This window comes from Salmo salar, chromosome 24 (assembly GCF_965601325.2).
Source record: "Salmo salar chromosome 24, fSalSal1, whole genome shotgun sequence".
Lineage (NCBI taxonomy): Eukaryota > Metazoa > Chordata > Actinopteri > Salmoniformes > Salmonidae > Salmo > Salmo salar.
This window is the reverse complement of record NC_138314.1, coordinates 4,105,931-4,125,095: the sequence shown is the minus strand read 5'-3', so window position 1 is coordinate 4,125,095 and position 19,165 is coordinate 4,105,931. Positions and strand designations below refer to the sequence as shown.

Below are 19,165 nucleotides of genomic sequence, written 5' to 3'. Positions count from 1 at the left end.
GAACACAGACACAAAAGGGAGCAATTCAGTCATCTGCACGCAATACAGCTAGCCTTAACATATTGTTATAGCCTGCATATTCTTACCTCTTTGTTGACTGATATCCATTGAATTGTGTCCATTTTCTGTTTTCGAAAGATTGGCACAAATATGAAAAGATAGATGGTATCATCATCATAAAACAATATCAATTTAGATCATATAAGGGACACAACTTACCATAAATTGAGGAGACCTTTACATTTTTCAGTTAAGTGCCTGCACCTGCTGTCCTCTCAAATTGAAATGTTTCATTTGGGCAGTTAGTTTCCTGCAAGAACCCCCACCAACTAAGGAGGTTCCTCAATGAACCCCACCTCCTTTTCAGAGCTAGGAACCCTAAGGTTCTTCAAAGAACTTTGACGATCTTAGAAGAATCCTTGTTGAACCCCAAATTACGAGAATGCACTTGTTTGACAGATGAAATTAGGCTATAGGCTGCTATACAGTTTACAGTACATACGTAGATTTAAACAAGTCAAAAGATGTGCCATGGGAGCTTGCTACAGCCCTTCCTACACTGGTTTGTACTTAGGTAAATTACTTAATTTTGGATCCTTCTAAAATAACTGTTATTTGACTGGATTATATGGTGGGGATGCTATATTGATGATGTTTGCCTGTTCTGGTCTTGCTCAGAAGATGAACTTATTTTATTCCACCAATACCTTAACAGCATTAACCCTAACATCAAACTAACTATGTTGTACAGCAAGGATAACATTCATTTTCTGGACCTCGACATCAGTAAAAATGACAAAGGTTGTTTACACACAATCTTTAGGAAGCCTACAGATGGCAGACAGCTTTCACCCGAAAAGGCTAAAAGAGAACATTCCATCTGGCCAATTCCAAAGAATCTGCAGAATTTGCGATCAGGAAACAGACTACAGTGTCAAATCTGCTGAATTGGAGAATCGCTTCTTGAACTGGGGTTGCAGCGCTCAGGTCCTGTAAGCTGCAGGTATAAGGGCCGGATGACTTGACAGACAGAACTTGTTGCAAAGGGGAGTGCCTCGTGATGCACCAGAGAGAGTGTACTACATTACAAAATATAGCACTGAAGCAGAAAACATTATAATAATCATAAAAAAATAATTGGGGAATCATCCAAAGTGATACACTACTATGCAAAGTCTTCCCAGAGCCACCAGTCATACGCTTTAAGAGATGTCCTAGTGACAAATTAGTCCACAGCTACCTTCCTGGTGACTCTCAAAAAACTGTGCTAGACCACAAACCCAGGTGCTCTTTTAAATGCAACCAGTGCAACCATTGCAGAAATATTGCACAGAAAAAGTATTTTGTTGACACAACTTCTAAAATGGAATATCAACTTAAGCATTTCATTAACTACAAAACCACTCATGTCATCTACAGATTGGAATGTCCACAGTGCAAGGTGTTCTACATTGGACAGACAAAGAGATGCCTTCAAGACCGCTTAGAGGAACACAAGTAGGCCATACGTGTAGGCAACGAAGACTACCCCATGGCAAGGCACTACAAGTCCTTACACCATGGCAACCCTGCCTCCCTACAAGCTATGGGTATTGATCATGTTTCGGCCTCAATTAGAAAAGGGGACCGTCTTAAACAGCTAAACCAAAGGGAACGTTTTTGGATTTAAAAACTACAGGCCACTAATTACCCTGGTTTAAATCAAGATATTGATTTCTCACCTTTCCTGTAGGGTCGTGAGAGGCCCCTTTGCTGTCATCTAGTGGACATATTGCTCTATTGCCCTCAGCTATGTTTAGACTGTGGTGGTACATATTTGCTGTGATCTAGTGTACTATAAAATTGATGGCTCTCCTATTGTTACCACTTTGCCCACTCATATTCAAGGTTAGAACTACTTTTATAGGGGTTGATGCTTCTAGCATTGATTTGCATTTTGATAACATATCTACAGTATTGAACTGTTTTATATGTATAGTATCGCTTACTAGGTGTTGTCCAATTAATCACGCCGTCTTCAAATCAGGGTTGATTGGAAAAAGCTGTTCAAAAGAGGACATTGACGAAGGCCATGCAGCCGAAATGCGTCTGAGTTTTTAATCTTTGTTTCCATTGAACATGCCATACAAATAAAGGTATTTTAATTAACTGTATGAAGAGTGCCTTGGTCTTCCTTTCTTTTTGACATTCGTAGATTTGTTGGCCAATTCCTCCACCCACCATGCACTCTTCAAATAGCCTAAATTCCATGTCAGTGACGGGCTGTTAAGTTAAAACCAGGACTCGAATTGACGGGGTATGAGAGGGTATGCCACCTTTTATTAAAGAAAATGCAAAAAGCACAGGCACATTGTTAGCTTAAGATTTTGCAAAAAATGTTATGAAGTGATCAATAACAGCGCTTTGGTCCGCAATGCTTTATGCTAGAAACAAGCTGTAAAATACACCGGAAAGACATGAATCCAATGCATATGGTGGATATCATTGTTTCATTTCTTTGACATTCAGAGGCTGAGCTACAATCTTCTATAGCCGAGGAGACAAAACATGGTTGCTTGGGAAGTAATCTAATTCTGTCACTATCAATTGATTAAGCTATTTACATTCTGTACAATAGAAGATGTTTAAACCCAGACAGCTTTAAGAAAACACTTGTTACCTCTGTTGGGTTAAGCCAAGGAAGAAGAGTCGCCAGCAGTTAAGGCTTCCATTTTTCTGTGTCGGTAGGCCTACTGTCTGGGGTGGAAAGGTAGGCCTAACTTTTGAAACTACCATGCTCAGATTCCTTATGACATTTCTGATTTCATTATTTGCAAACAGGGAGAGTTTCGTCGCAAATAAGACATACTGGTTTGGCATTGGAGGAATATGATAAGATGAACACAGGCCTATCTCTCTGTCCATTCTTAGCCTGTAATTTCAGTAATTTGTGTGGTATTAAAATGGCATATCTAAGGCTCTGGTCTGTCCAAGAAGTGGGGTAAGGATGCTCTTTGCTATCCACTTTATGTTTTCATTATTCTTTTGGGTATAGGGGAGGGTCACTTGTTTTTTTTCAAGCGTTCGGGGAGGGTTTAGGTAAAATAAACTTCGCTGAAAGGATGGCCATCCATTTTCATTTCAGAGAGGTCGGATTTTCTCTATCTAATTACAAATAACATTCACACCCTAATTGGAGTGCCAAGGATTATGTTTACTATATAACGTCTACCCCTGAGTCCAGGTTGAAAATATGAGTGTGATGGTCTGGTGGGTAGGCCCTATTATCTGTACACATTGTCCAACATAGACCATATAGAAATGCACACAGTACAGATAGGATGTGAAAGCAATATATCATTTATACAGATCATGATGTTCCCAAAAATGGAGTGCCCATTTCCACAAGCACTAAGATGTAAAGTACAAGTACTGTAGTTCTTCAGTACAATTGACAAGTTGTCTTGGTGCTGTAGGTGAGAAAGGTTGTCAATGCACTGTGCATTCAATTCACCTAGATTTCCTAAACATCTGATATTCCAGACACTTTGCTATCTTGAAGAAAATATCTCCTCTTGATGGGTCAAACCAGGCCACTAAGGAAATAAAAAAAAAAAAAACAAAATTGTATTAGTCTAACAACTTATTAACTTGTTTCATTCAGACTCCCTTCATGGTTGGTGATTCTCTCTAATAGAACAAACCATTGTAATGTTTCACTGCTTTGTTTTGCAAAAACAATATAGACTTTGGGTAGTTGCTTGGTAATGCAAAGTAATCAAATGGAAAACCTCTCACTTAGGCCTTTGGTTTTCTGAATGTGTTGATTCTTCCTCCATGTTTGACTCTGATGTTTGGGAATATGTCTGTTAAGGCAACGTACAAATCCTCAAAGTCCTGATTCACTGTTATGTCCTAGAGGTTATAGTGTACAGAGACACAGAGGCACACATTATCAGGTGAGTGGCTTTGCATCAATAGGTAGGTGGTGTGTTGTGAAAGGGTTATTCATCCAAGTGAAAATAACACAAGTGAAAATCCATGACCTACAGAAAAGTCCAGGCACTCCATAGCTGATTCTGGGTTTCCCTGGATTGCTTTCAGGACTCCGTAACACCCGGCAGTCTGTATAGGATTCCTCCCCATCTGACCAAAGGCAGGTCAATTAACATAGAATCACAAAAGATAACACTGGCAGATATTAATAGACATAGTATCACATTTTATAATTTTTTTGTCTTTCTACAACCTCGTTTTTGAGGCTGCTTCTTGGGTGTTTATCTTGAAAAATATAGTGATGAGCCATTCTATCCCACTTTTACCAATTTCTCCCTCACGCATATTCCCCACTGCTTTCCAAACTGCAGCCAATCTCTTTTCTGACTTACATTGAGTTTTTTTATTGTCTTGTTTACTTTGAGGCCCATGGTGAAGCGGATCGCACCTTCAGGGGGTATTCGATTGTTACTGTGGGAGATATAAAAAAAACAATAAGTGTTGGGGGTGTGAGGCAAGCAATATAAAACTGTTGCCTTTCAAAGGACATCTTTACATTTTGATATGATAGCAGTTATCTTGTAGAAAGTTTTGCAAACAAACTTCAATAGGTAGTCATCCGTCTAAATAAATAGCCATATGCCATACCATGCTGCCTATATAAGGACCATCTGTTTAATAACTTTTAATGTTAATTGAGAAAAGTGTATAAGCATAACAAGCAAATACAGGCAAAAACCTTTGTACCTTATATTGAGGTCCTCTAGAGTGTTGTTGTCTTTGAGAGCCTCTCCTAAAGCTACGGCTCCATCCTTACCCAGGCCGTTGTAAGACAGATCCAGTGTCCTGAGGAATATGTTGGCCTGGGACATTACAAGTGAATGGTATTATTACAAACCATTTCACAGTACTCCGGAACAGAATATCTGATTAAACTGAGCTCATTTAGAGTTTCATGAAATCATTTGAACAAGATCAGATACTGTAGATGTAATCTCGGCAACCCAGAACCAAAATCTAGTGCCAGAGCTTGTACGTCTGTCCACAAGAGGTTAATAGATGAAAAGCTAATTTTTCTCAAATTTCATACTGTATAAATGGGTTGAAATGATCTATTATAAAGGCTATTACGTCTTGTGTTAGTCTCTGGCATTCACAAAGTGAGGACTAGGCATATTACTGCAAAGCCGCCTGAAATCAACAGATACCTATCTATGTACTAGACCTAGATTTCATAACATGTACGCTATGTTATATGATTTACCCCAAGGCCTTTAGCCAAAGCCACCGCTCCTTTCCCACGTATACAGTTCCAGGCCAGACTCAATGATTTCAGCCCTGTGTTCTCAGCGATAGCATGTCCCAGGACCTGACCTGATGAGAGAAAAATAAGCTGTGTCTCAATAGTCTTAAGTGGCCTCCTCAATGGCCTCCTCAGTTTTATGTGTCCCCCTTGTCTCCTCTTCTTGTCACCTGGAAGCAATATGGTGGATCCCTACCACTACCAGGAATTTGCTTTCACCTGTCCACCTTTCTTTTCTGTCAGTGTATATGAAGGAAAGGAGAGAAGGAGAAGAATGCCACTTTAAACGGAGATGCACCCCAAGAGAGTGGATTATCCTCATTGAGGAGTAATGCATTTCTATCACAATGATCATATCTCCTTTCAACACGTATAATTCACTGTTATAGACAGTGATGGCTCTCTGTTTACCTTATTCTGCTCTGTGGAAAGGCAATAACAGTCAAGAAAAACGAATAAAATGTCAGTATATCTTAATTGACACTGTTAATCATCATGGGTCAATATTCAAGACTGGTGTTCCTATGACAACAATCACAATGTATGAGAAAATTATATATAATTGATTAAATCAGTGATGGGAAGAGTACTGTCTGATATGAGTGTTTGATTCAAAACTAATACACACTGATAATTTTAGAAGAGACAGTGAAGATGTTACGAACACACACTACCCCCTCCACCCACACTTGGAAGACACTTCCCAAGTGGAAAAAAACATTTTATGTATATTTCTCAAGAATTAGAATTATACTAAAATGGTATTTCAATTAGAATTCCTGTATTTTCTTTACATCAACAGTGTATTTCTAATGTATTTCAAGTATTCTTGTACAACTACACTTCCACTTATTAACCACATCAGCTATTGTAATTAGTCACGTAAAGGTTACCTTGATTGAAGCAGCTGTGGCCATAGCTACAAATTAGTGATGGGTCGTTCGCAAACGAGTCGGCTCTAAGAGGTGAACGTATCAGAAGAGCCAAATCTATTTATAAAAATATAAAAAAATGAAGATATGAATAATCAAAAGATTTAAATGAATAGAATCAACTCATTTAAAGAACGAAAAAAGAAATAAAATAATATAGGCCTAAATGCTCAAGCGCACACATTCGTTCTGACTGTCTGCTCAGACTAACAGCCTCACCTGTTGTTCCTGTCAATCAGACACGCAGTGTCAACCAATGAACCAAAGATGCGTGAGGGAGGGCCGAGCCAACTCACTCATAGTCACACACTTAGCAGCCGAGGAGAGAGAGGAAGGACAGCTGTGAAAACAACAGCTGGAAAATGAGTCGGAAGCACAGTAGCATTTGGATACATTTTAATAATGTAGACAATGTTAGAGCAGTGTAGAATTTGACAAAACAAAATCTCATATAAAGCCGGTTCTACTCACAATTTACACTGGCATTTGCGAACTGTGCACCCAACTGTGAAGCTACCTGTAGCGGAGCTTCGAGAAACTAGCGGGCCTGCTTGTGATAGTGGTGGAGCCAGCACCTCCACATATGGAGATGTATCCACTCAGTCAAGTAGGCTTACTCCGTGACCCATAGCAACGCAGTCGTCTATGGACCAGTTTACGCCAAAGTCTATGTCTGTAGCAAAACAAGGCCAAATTGATATTGCATTGGCTAAAATGATTGCCACCGATTTCCAACCATTTTCGATCGTGGAGGACAGAGGTTTTAGAAATTATAGCAATAGTCTAAATCCAATGTACACAATTCCAAGCAGGAAAACCCTTTCAAAATCACTTATTCCACAACTGTACGAGAGCACACAAGCTTCAGTGCGGGAAAGAGTCCAAAAAGCTACTGCAGTTTGCCTTACCACTGACTGCTGGACATCAAGTTCTTACACGTCAGTTACATGTCACTTCATTGAAGATTTTTCGATGTCTAGCTGTCTTCTGGACTGCTTTGAGTTCAGCAACAGACACCTCAGAAAACTTGGCAGAGGAATTGTTGAGTGTGGCCAGAGAATGGCAAGTAGATGGAAAAGTGGTCTGTTGCGTTAGCGACAATGCAGCTAACATAACCAAAGCCATGAAAATGTTTAAATGGACCCATCATCCATGTCTTGCCCACACAATCAACCTAATTGTAAGAGATGCTCTGAAGGTGATGAAGCCCACTGTGGACAAAGTGAAAGCAGCTGTGGAATACTTCCACAGGAGCACAGTAGGTGCTGAAAAACACCAGATGGGGATGCCTGAGCTGAGGCCTAAACAAGACTGCACTACATGGTGGAATTCAACATTTTATATTTTGAAGCGGTTTCTTGAGTCAAAGGATGCCATCATCTCTACCCTGACCATTGTCAATGCACCTGTTGATGCTCTGACCCAAGAGGAATGTGAGGTGGTGGAGGAGGTGTGCAGAGTCCTGGAACCCTTTGAGCAGGTCACTGTGGAGATCAGTGGAGAGAGTTACAGTAAGCACTTATTACTACATCATTATTTAATCCAGTATTATATATGTATATGAGCAGTAGATGAGAATGTCGTATCAGTAGACAAAACATAAACCTGAACTAATAAGTTACTGTTCTCTCTTTCCAGCTATGTGACAGCCTCAAAAATGATACTCCTGTGTAAGGGTCTGCAGAGAATCACAGCCAGCCGCCAGAGAGAAGCAAATGTAACCAAAGGACATGTGACAGAGTTGATGGACACCCTATGTTCATCAATAGACAGAAAGTTCCACAGAATGGAATATAATCACGTGCTATCAGAAACCGTTGCACTTGACCCCAGGTTTAAGACGTTAGCCTTCAGTGATGCCAGAGCGATTGATGAGGCTCTTCAAAGAATAACCTCAGCAGCAGGGAGGGACGGCCCCAGCAGTCTGACTCAGGCACCAGGGCAACAGGAAGAATAGGGATCAGATGGAGCAGACACACCAGCAGTAGTGCCACAAACGTCTGCTGTTTGGATGCTGTTTGACAAGAGAGCAAACGGGGTATGCAGCACGAAGGAATCCCTCAGCAGATGCCATAATGGAGGTCCGATCCTATTTGGAAGATGCCCTCCTCCAAAGATCTGCAGATCCTCTGAGCTGGTGGAAGAACAAGGCCTCTGTCTGCCCATGGTTTACTAAAGTCATGACAGGGAGACTGCATAGTGGCCACATCCATTCCCTCCGAGAGGGTCTTCTTGAAAACGGGACAAATAATTACAAAGAGAAGAAACCGCATAGGCCCCTCAAGTGAGCCAGCTTGCATTTCTGAATGAAAATCTCTCATAAAAGCAAAATATGGTCAGCATTGCTGTGTGCTGCTGGTTATAACATGGCACTAAAGAAGAGAGAAAAAGAGGGATCAGTTTAATGTTTTAAGTGGGATGCAGCAGTTTTGCATATTGTTATTTATTTGTCTTTGATATGGTGCAATATTCTATTATTATGTTGTTCAGATTGTATTCGTTTTGAATGGTTAGATTTATATGCACTTTGTTTATATACATTAAAAAAGTTATACTTTAAATGCACATGTGAAATAGCCTCCTTATTTTTTACATTTATTTCAATTTGTGGGATGCTGCAGTTTTGCAAATTGTTATTCATTTTTCTTTGATATGGTGCAATAATCTATTATGCTGTTCAGATCGTATTCGTTTTGAATGGCTAGATTTATATGCACTTTGTTTATATACATTAAAAAGTTATACTTTAAATGCAAATGTTTAATAGCGTTCTTTTTCATAACTAACAAATGCATTTTTAAATACATTGTTGTTAAGGCAGAGTATGATTTCATTTAATAATATAATTAGAATTGTTTTAACACCAATCATTTTTTAAACTGTTCAACTTGAAAAAACACGAAACATATTTTTTTAAGGAACCGTTTGGGAGCCAAAAGAGCTGGCTCTTTTTGGTGCACTGAGCCAAACGAGCCACATGGTTAGCAGGTGTTAATGCAAGTGTAGCGAAATGCTTGTGCTTCTAGTTCCGACCATGCAGTAATATCTAACAAGTAATCTACCAATTCCACAACAACTACCTTGTACACACAAGTGTAAAGGAATGAATACGAATATGTACATAAAAATATATAAATGAGTGGTGGCCGAACGGCATAGGCAAGATGTAATAGATGGTATGGAGTACAGTATATACATATGAGATGAGTATTGTAGGGTATGAAAACATATAAAGCAGCATTGTTTAAGGTGGCTAGTGATACATTACATCAGGATGGCATGATGCAGTAGATGGTATAGAGTAGAGTATATACATATGAGATGAGTAATGTAGGTTATGAAAACATTATATAAAGTGGCATTGTTTAAAGTGGCTAGTGATACATCTAATTACATCAAGATGGCAAGATGCAGTAGATGGTATGGCGTACAGTATATACATATGAGATGAATAATGTAGGTTATGTAAACATGATCTAATATTAACAATATTACTTTAGTGCCTTGTTACATACAAGATGTATGTTTTGGAATATTTTTATTCTGTATATTTGTATTCCTCTTTTCCACTCTGTCATTGAAGTTATTCTTGTGGAGTCACTACAATGTTGTTGATGCATCCTCAGTTTTCTCCCATCACAGCCATTGAACTCTGTAACTGTTTTACAATCACCAATGGCCTCATGGTAACATCCCTGAGCAGTTTCATTCCCGTGCTGCAGCTCAATTCAGAAGGTCCTACGGTCTTTGATGTGTCTGGGTCGTTTAATACATAATCCACAGCATAATTATTAACTTGACCTTATTAAAGAGATATTCAATGTCTGATTTGATATTGTTACCGATCTACCAATCACTGCCCTTTTTAGGATGCTTTCAAAAGGCTCCTGGTCTTTGTAGTTGAACATGTGCTTGAAATTCAATACTTGACTGAGTGACCTTACAGATGTTGTATGTATGGGGAACAGAGGAAGGGTTAGTCATGAAGAAATCATGTCAATCCCTATTATTTCACACAGAGTCCATGTAACGTATTCTGTGATTTGTTAAGCCAAATTTTACCCCTGCAGTAATTTAGGCTTGCCTAAACAAAGGAGCTGAATACTTATGCAATGACTATATTTTAGTTATCAAATTTGTATTAATCTTATTTTTTATTATTTTACTTCCACTTTGACATTGCAGAGTATATTGAGTTCGTTGTTGACAAAAAAATGACAGTTAAATCAATTTTAACGCCACTTTGTAACGCAGTAAAATGTGAAGGAATACTTAGTGTACTTGATCACTCATAGAGTTTCATTAAAAAAATCAATGCTTCAACTTAAAAACAGTGTGTATTTTCAAAGTGTATATTCAATTAATATAATAAATTACAATTAAAGCGTTTGAAATTTAAGTACAGTTTTAATGAGTGTGTTTAAGTTTATTGTACATTTATAGTATACTAAAAGACTGGAAAAAAACAATGAATATAAAGTACACTTTTAATAAGTGTATGGAAGTGTAATGATATTATAATTGTAGAATACTTCAGATATACTAGAAAAATACTTCTCGTATTTGAAGTATATTATTTGAATTTTTTGTATTGTATATATTAAAATATATTTAATTTCTCAGACCTTGTCTTTTAGTCCCACGGTCTGGTTTGTCATTTACTCTGTGTCAGGTAAAGGTTTTTGTTACAAATCTCATCCATGATCACATCCTAATTGAGTGGGCTCATAATGAAGGAGATTTATTGACCTTTGAATGCCACAATCTGCTACAAAATATGTGGTCTGTGTCTAGCCGCTCTGCATCAGTATGTCACCACCAGTGTGTGTCCGTGTGTATGTGTATCTGTGTGTTTCATAAACTCACTGGCTGCAGTCTTTTCAGTTGTCTGGAACAGATTTCAGTTGTCTGGAAATGTTTTCTACGCCCCACTGGATTGCGATAAACTGATACATTTGAGCGATTGATTAGGGCATTTAGAGCTTGAAATTGAAGTGATTCACTTTTGTTGGGAGTAATAGTGGATTACATGAATTTGTTTATCTAATATGCAAGTGCTGTGAACTATACCAGAGGTGACTGTAGAGTGGAGGCTGTTATCCAGTATTCTTTAGAAAAATAACTGTAATTTCTCTGAGACCTTCAATGAAATTAACTTCTTGAATGGAAAAAAAATCCTCATCCAAGAATAGGAAGACGTCATGTTGTTTAGAGCCTATATTGGAATGTACTGTATGTTGAAGCTTAAGTCCAGGGTTTGGGTTAGATAGACACACTACTACAACCCTACTGTACCTGCTGTGTCTCCCCATCATGTTGTGGCTAAGGTCACACACACACACACACACACACACACACACACACACACACACACACACACACACACACACACACACACACACACACACACACACACACACACACACACACACACACACACACACACACACAAAATGTGTCCAAACCCTACCTGCTGCGTCTCCTATGGTGTTGTGACTAAGGTCTAGGGTCTCCAGCTTGGTGTTGGAGGTCAGGGTCTGGGCCAGGTGTTGTGCGGCCCGGTCAGCCAGCTCGTTCCCGGACATGCTGAGTGAGATCAGTGTGGTGTTCTCCAGCAGCATACTGGACAGGGTCTGGGCACCACACTCCCCCAGCCTGTTCTCCCCCAGGTCCACCTCTGAGAAGGAGACACACAGGTTACAGAGAGGTCTGTCATACAGGGTTAGAGTAGAGCAGAAGGTTGAGCTGTTAGTTGTTGTTTGTGAGTATCTGTCCTATCCTCTTATATGGTATAGGTTGTCATTAATGTATTCATCCTATTGTAATGTTGTCTGCCTGCCACATTATAGATTATTCAATTGATTTGTATTTGTTGAAACCAATTTGTCCTCTCATCAAAGCTACAATGTATAAAATCTAATGTAATCTAATGAGTCATCTGCCAGCTTTGTTCAGGTGAGATACAATCTTAAAGCATCACATTCCACTTTCATTGGCAGCAGTTAACCTATTATTCTAATAGCAGTGTCATTAAGGCGTTGTGAATGACATTTATTAGTTCTGAATTAGGACCATTGGAATTGTGGTTGTGGATTTAATGACACACTCAGCGGTGAAACAATTTCTCCCTTGGATCTTGAACTGTGTACGGAGCTTGCTGCTAGCTAGACACTGACTGAATATTAAATAGGTCCCTAGGTGTCGAGGCACGACAAGGATGGCAGTGAGTGAGGTCGGTGCGTGGATGGGTGTGGGTGGCACCGCCGCCTTCCTGAGTCCCCTGGGCCCCGGATTGGAGGTTGGAGGAGTGCCCACCTGTGATGTAACAGTTCTCCTTTAACATCTCGGCCATGGCAGCCCCGCCAGTCCCTTCCATGCAATTATCCCTGAGGTTCAGCTTCAGGAGGGAAGTGTTGGTTACCAAGGAAACCGCCAGTGCTTTGGTGCCCTACAGAACACATTTCACACAAAGACTATTTAGTTTGTTTCTCGCTCTCTTTTCTCTTTTTCTCTCTCTTTCGTCTCCTGTTGTTTCCCCCCCCCTCTTTAAAAAAAATGAAAATAGGAGGATGTGCTCTCGAGAGCAGGTGCGTGCCTGTATGTGTGGGTTTTTGTCTCTTTTACCAGGTACCTATTATGAAAACACCCCACACATCTAATGGGTGCCAGAATGACCTTGTTCTTTATTGAAGAACCTCTCATATCCGCTAGGCTTTGGTTGCTCAGTTTAATAACAAAAGAGATGCTCCATGGTTTAGACTAATGAAGCAGACAGAGGTCACACGGAGAGAGGCGTGGGTTCAGGGAATGAGACAGTCTAAGAAATGATCGTTTTGCCTGGCTAAAGAGAGAGTACATGGCTGTGCAGATGATATGAAAGAGGCCTTTTACCTTAGCTTCAGGCTCCAGTCAGCCAGCCGTATCAGTACATTTGGTGTTAAACAGTATCCAGAACTATCTACTTAGCAATTAGATAACAAGCTGGCTGGCTACTGTGTTTTTTCAGAGCTGTTTTAAGTGCACAGCTGCAAGGTAACGTTTCACTTGAATCTTCTGTTGTAAAGGCTTCATAATTCTGTCAGGATAATGACAAAGCAGAGTTCATAACCGAAGTCCTGACAATTGACTTCAGTTACAGTATAACACAGAACATTACATAGCTAAACTAGTTGGCTAGTTTTAATCTAGATAATTAGCTAAACCTAATACCGTTTTTCTCATCGCTATGTAGCAAAAAGTAAATTGTTAAAACCTGTTTTGTTACAAATGCTGGAACGTGTTATGCCATACATACTGTATATTCATAGTGTTATGTAGCCTTAATGATACAGAGTTAAGTAAAGAGTAACTGAATCGACTCCCCTCATCCCGCATTACTGATCTGATCTGATTGGACTGGTGAAAGCAACATGCTGGAAACCCTCCTTTCACCCTTAAACATTCTGTAAAATCAGTAACCACTGAAAATGAACATAACCAGTAAGGAAGGAGAAGGAAGGGAACATGTTTACATTATTCAAACAGGGCACTGGTCAATTAATTATGTAAAATCCTTGCTTCCTCCATCCATGTTTGCTCAATTCCTTGCTTCGCTCTCAAAGCTTATTGGAGGAGGAGACCATGAGGGAGCATGAGGGAGAGACCGTGGAAGGGAACATTTTTGCATTATTAAACAGGGCACTGGTCTGGTCAGTCTTACCTGAGGCCCTAGGCCATGGTGCATCATGGTCAGCTCAGTGTTGCCCATGTGTTTCAGGAAATAGGATACAGGGACTACGTTGAACATTCTACACGCCTCCCTGTATTGAGTCTGGCCCGTCGGGTCATACGCCTCCCTCACATCTGCAAGAGAACCAAGCAGACACAATACATATACTTTAGCTGGGCTTGAATGAACTTGCCTGACACAATGTCTCAAGTTTTAAGTAGAATAAAAACACACTAGAAGTAGAAGAAGGTAAGTAAGCTACAGGGTCAGTTCCATGGTCAGTGCCAATACCATATTTATAACATGAAGGGATACTGGAGTGGTAGAGGTAGATATGTTTAGGGGTAAGGTGGCTAGGCATCAGGACATATGATAAACAGAGTAGCAGCAGCGTATATGATGTTTCTATGTGAGTGTGTGTGTATGTGTGTAGATTCAGTAGGAATGTGTGTGCGTGTTATGTGTGTGAGCAAATGAAGTGTGTGTGTATTGGAGTGTCAGTGTGAACGAGTGAGTGTGTAGAGTGAGTATGTGAGTGTGCATAGAGTCAGTGCAAAATACAAAATTAAATAGAAGGGTCAGTGCAGACAGTCCATGTAGCCATTTTGTTTGCTATTTAGCAGTCTTATGGCTTGGGGATAGAAGCTGTTCAGGTGCCTGTTGGTGTCAGACTTGTTGCTCTGGTACCGCTTGCTGTGCGGAAGCAGTGACAACAGTCCATGGCTTGGGTGGCTGGAGTCTTCAACAAATTCCCGGGCCTTCCTTTCACACTGACTCATATGGTCATAGACGGCAGGGAGCTCGACCACAGTGATGTAATGGGCTGTCCACACCACCATCTGTAGTGCCATGCAATCAAGGGGGGTGCAGTTGCCATACCAAGCATTGATGCAGCCAGTCAAGATCCTGTATACATTTTTGAGGATTTGAGGGCCCATGCCAAATCTTTTCAACCTCCTGAGCACTGTTTGCGTGAGTGTGGACCATTTTAAGTCCTTAGTGATTTGGACACCGAGGAACTTGAAGCTCTCGACCCGCTCCACTGCAGCCCCCCCCCCCCCCTGTGTCAACCCCCTAGGCTGTGTCATCGTCGCCGGTGATTGTGTCATCAGCAAACTTGATGATGATGTTGGAGTCATGCGTGGCCGTGCAGGCATTGGTGAACAGGGAGTACAGGAAGAGACTAAGCAAATACCACTGCGGGGCCCCCGTGTTGAGGGTCAGTATGGCAGAAGTGATGTTGCCTGGTGTCGGTCCATCAGGTAGTCCAGGATCCAGTTGCAGAGGGAGGTGGTCAGTCCCAACCCAAGCCTGGTGACGAGTTTGGAGGGGACTATGCTCTAGTCAATTAACAGCATTCTCACATAGGTATTCCTCTTATCTAGGTGGGCTAGGGCAGTGTGGAGTGCAATTGAGATTGCCTCGTCTATGGATCTGTTGGCGTGGTATGCAAATTGGAGTGGGTCTAGGGTATCTAAGATGATGAAGTTGATGTGTGCCATAACCAACCTTTCAAAGCACTTCATGATTCCAGATGTGAGTGCTACAGGGTGGTAGTCATTGTAGCAGGTAGCCTTAGAGTTCTTGGGAACAGGAATTATGGTGGTCAGCTTGAGACGTGGGGATCACAGACTGGGACAAGGAGAGGTTGAAAATGACCGTGAATATGCCTACCAGCTGTTCTGCGCATGGTCTGTGAACGTTCCCTGTGATACCGTCCGGACCCACCGCCTTACGAGCGTTGACCTGATTAAGAACCTTACTCATGGCGGGCTCAGAGTGCGAGATCACCCAGTCCCCTGGGTCAGCGGGGGTCCACATGCACGGCTCTGTGTTGTATTTGTCGAAGTGTGCATGAAATGCATTTAGTTCGTCTGGTAGAGAGGCATCGTTGGGCAGATCAAGGCTGGGTCTTCCTTTGTAATCCGTAATGGACTGTAGCCCCTGCAACATGCAGTGGGCATTTGAGCCTGTGTAATAGGATTCTACCTTGTTCCTATATTGCCGTTTTGCTTGTTTGATGGCTCTGCGAAGGTTGCAGCGGGACATCTTGTACTTGTTCGTATCCTCAGCCATAGCCTCGGGGTTTGCTGCAATAGCCCTGTGTGCGGTAGCCCTGTCCTTTAGTTTAGCACCAACCTCGGTGTTAATCCAGGGCTTTTGATTGGGGAAGCGGCGAACCTTCACTGTGGGGACAACGTTGGCAATGCATTTCCTAATGAAGCTGGTGACGGCGGTGGTTAGCTAGTTGATGCTATTGGCGGAGTCCTGGAACATATTCCAATCAGCGCTAGCAAAGCAGTCTTGTAGCGTAGCATCCGATTCAGAGGGCCATTTCTCAATGGAGTGCATCACGGGTGCTTCCTGTTTGAGCTTCTGCTTGTAAACAGGAAGCAGGAGTATAGAGTCATGATCTGCTTTGCCGAAGGGGTGATGAGGGAGGGCCTTGTACGCTTGTTTGTGGGTAGAGTAACAGTGGTCTAGGACTTTATCACCCCTAGTGGTGAAGGAGATGTGTTGATGGAAGTTGGGCATTGTGTCTTAATGACGCAGAATTCAATTCACCGGCAACAAGGAAAGCAGCCTCCAGGGGCAAGGTTTTCTGCTTGTTTATAGCCTCGTACAGTTCATTAAGTACTAGCTTGTTGTTTTTCTTGTCCTGAGGTGGAATATTTACAGCAGTCACGATAACAGCTGAAAACTCTCTCAGTAGGTAGAAGGATATTCCAAGACGGGTTAACAATGGGTCAAGATTTAGAGATGCTAGAGTCAGCACAACATTTGCTGTTGATGAAGCGGCATACCCCTCCCCCTCTCGATTTCCCTGAATCCAATATCCTCTGCTCGATGAATGGAGAATCCATCAAACTGGATTGCCTTGGGGGTATCTTGTCTGAAAGCCATGCTTCAGAATGGCAGAGTCCCGTTGAAAGCAAATCTGCGATCGGAGGTCATCCATGTTATTATCAAGAAACTGGAAATTGGCAATAGAATGGAGGGAAGAGGTGGGCGGTTTTCCCTTCACCTTAATCTCCCCAGGGTTCTCCCTCTCCTGTCTGTTTTTTGCTGACGTTTACTCTTGAATTACACAAAGAGCCCAGGGCAGATGAGTCGAAGTGGACGTTGAAGCCAGAATTGAGGTTAGTAACGTGATGTTCAAAAGTTATTTTCGAGCATAATAAATGATAACGGATGCATTCCGTGCAAAATAAATAAAGATAAACGCCAAAATAGTTGGGTCAGAGCTCACAAGATGGCAGCCATACAGTACGGCGCCATCTTGAAAATGGAACCAATAGAATAGTCCCAACACAGCAAACTCCGTCCACTGAGCACTTCAGACAAACTAAAGCAAACGCTCAAAGTATTTGAAAGATTTCAAATAGTATTTGAACCCAGATCTAAACCAGCCATACGTTTCTCCAACAGAGCCGCTCACTATCAAAACATTGAGTTAAAGGACTTGGCATCTCTACATATCCCTCTGAGACATTCTAAGCTGTCAATGTGACTTTGGTCGTTAAAGTCCCTTGCGGTTGATTTCACCACGTCTGGGGACTGGGTAGTGGGTTCTAGCTCATTCATGCACCAGATGGCCTTCACTTATGGTGAAAGAGGCCTTACTACAAAGCCTAGATGAAGTCATTAAGATGCAGAACAGGAATATATGTTTGCGCAGGAGTGTGTGTAGGTGTTTGTTTCTGCCATCCCTTCAACTGATCAGTAGGAAAAGCGAAGAGGGGGAGGGGAAGTGAGAGATGGAAAGAGAGAGAGAGATTTATTGGGACAGTTGCTCATGTTCAAAGCATGATCTAAACATGATGAAATGATCACAGTGGGGCTTCAGAAATAAGATGAGGTTTATTTTCTATGAAAGAGTGAGAGAGAATATGAAATTGTAAACGATGTCTTCCCAGAAAGAGAGAGCGAGAGAGAGATACAAACAGAAAGAGCATGTGAAAGTGTGATGATCTAACAGAGATGAAACGGTTAATGTCAAACACATGACTCATCAGTTAGCCGTTTCTCTTCCCCCGAGACGAGACAGTGGCAAACCACACGCACACTCTGCCCCTTAGCTCTCGTACACCCTTTATCAGAACTTGTGATTCACCCACCTTTCTCTCGTTCTCTCTTTTATTAAGAACACGCAGCGCTACGATGTGCTACCTACCTCCCAGCTCCAAGTCTGTGTCATAGTCCTCATCTGAAGCTGTGATGACACATTCCTTCCCCCTCTCCTGTGTGTCTCCATCGCCACCTCCACTGCCCTCTTCTTCCTCCTTCTCCCCCTCATCCTCCTTTCTCTCACCCCTGACTGACACCTCCCCCTCAGGGCTAGAGTGGCGGCCGGACCCTGACCGGGTCACTGTCTGCAGCAGGGAATGGGAGAGAGTGAGGCTGAGGCTCAAAGAATTGACACTCTGATCATACTGTAGCAGCTGGTTTTAGAATAATAGTGGAGACATCCCCGTATTAGAGATGTACTGTAAGTACAGGGCTGCATAACTCAAACTCTTGAGAGCTGTAGTACGCTGGTATTTATTCATGCCTTTTAATCAGAGGCTAATCAAGAAAACCAGTAGGACTGTGTCCCTCAAAGTGGATATTGACAAAAGTAAAAGAAAGTGACAAAAAAACAAACATTTTCCAGTGACACACTACCAAATCTATATCCTCCAACGATTATCTTTCAAGTCAGATCCACCTGCCCATTTACCTGTCTGTCAACACTTCCCCTACTGAAAGCTTTCCTGGGTCTGCTGGGTGGTCGGCTCCCAATCCCACCCAGCTGCGCTCTCTCGCTCTCCGTCTCCGCGTCATCATCCTCCAGCACAGACGGTAGCAGGGACTCTTTGGCCAACTTCTTCCCAACGACCATGGTTCCAACACAATGGACTTGACTTGTCTTCCACCCAATATATTTTGTTGCTTGTAAGCTTTCGCAAGTAGTTTTGCTAGTTTGAATGTGCCGATGTAAATATAAGATGTGTTAGAAATCAGTGCAGTAAACTTTTTGGCTGCTGCCCCAACATATCTTGCTCAGTAGGAGGGTCAACCTAGTAAAAACTATTGACTGGCAAGCTATTCAGCTAATTAGGAAGTTGTGGGCTTTTCACTCTGGCTCACACCCACCAATCCACAGGAGGCTGAGGACATAGGGGCTGATTTAATGTTTGACTAATTTACTTTGTTGTTGGGTTACCATGGTGCTGGATTGTATCTCTAGCTGAGTGCCACTGCCAA

At 41.7% G+C, this 19,165-nt stretch overlaps 1 protein-coding gene across 2 annotated transcripts; it reads right to left on the bottom strand.

The window, feature by feature from the left end:
- Positions 1-2,288: 2,288 nt before the first annotated feature.
- lrrc74b (leucine rich repeat containing 74B) lies at positions 2,289-18,967 on the bottom strand. 2 transcript variants are annotated; one of them, XM_014171239.3, is made up of 11 exons: positions 18,639-18,967; positions 18,093-18,291; positions 13,910-14,052; positions 12,526-12,658; positions 11,681-11,887; positions 5,240-5,349; positions 4,723-4,838; positions 4,368-4,446; positions 4,030-4,125; positions 3,778-3,894; positions 2,289-3,575 (listed from the first exon to the last, which is right to left on the bottom strand). In XM_014171239.3, exons 1-10 carry the CDS (start codon positions 18,798-18,800, stop codon positions 3,778-3,780), a joined length of 1,362 nt encoding a protein of 453 aa, XP_014026714.1. In that variant the 5' UTR covers positions 18,801-18,967; the 3' UTR covers positions 2,289-3,575. The 2 variants fall into 2 exon arrangements, with proteins under 2 accessions (XP_014026714.1, XP_014026715.1); XM_014171240.3 differs by having other exon boundaries at positions 2,289-3,894.
- Positions 18,968-19,165: the final 198 nt, after the last annotated feature.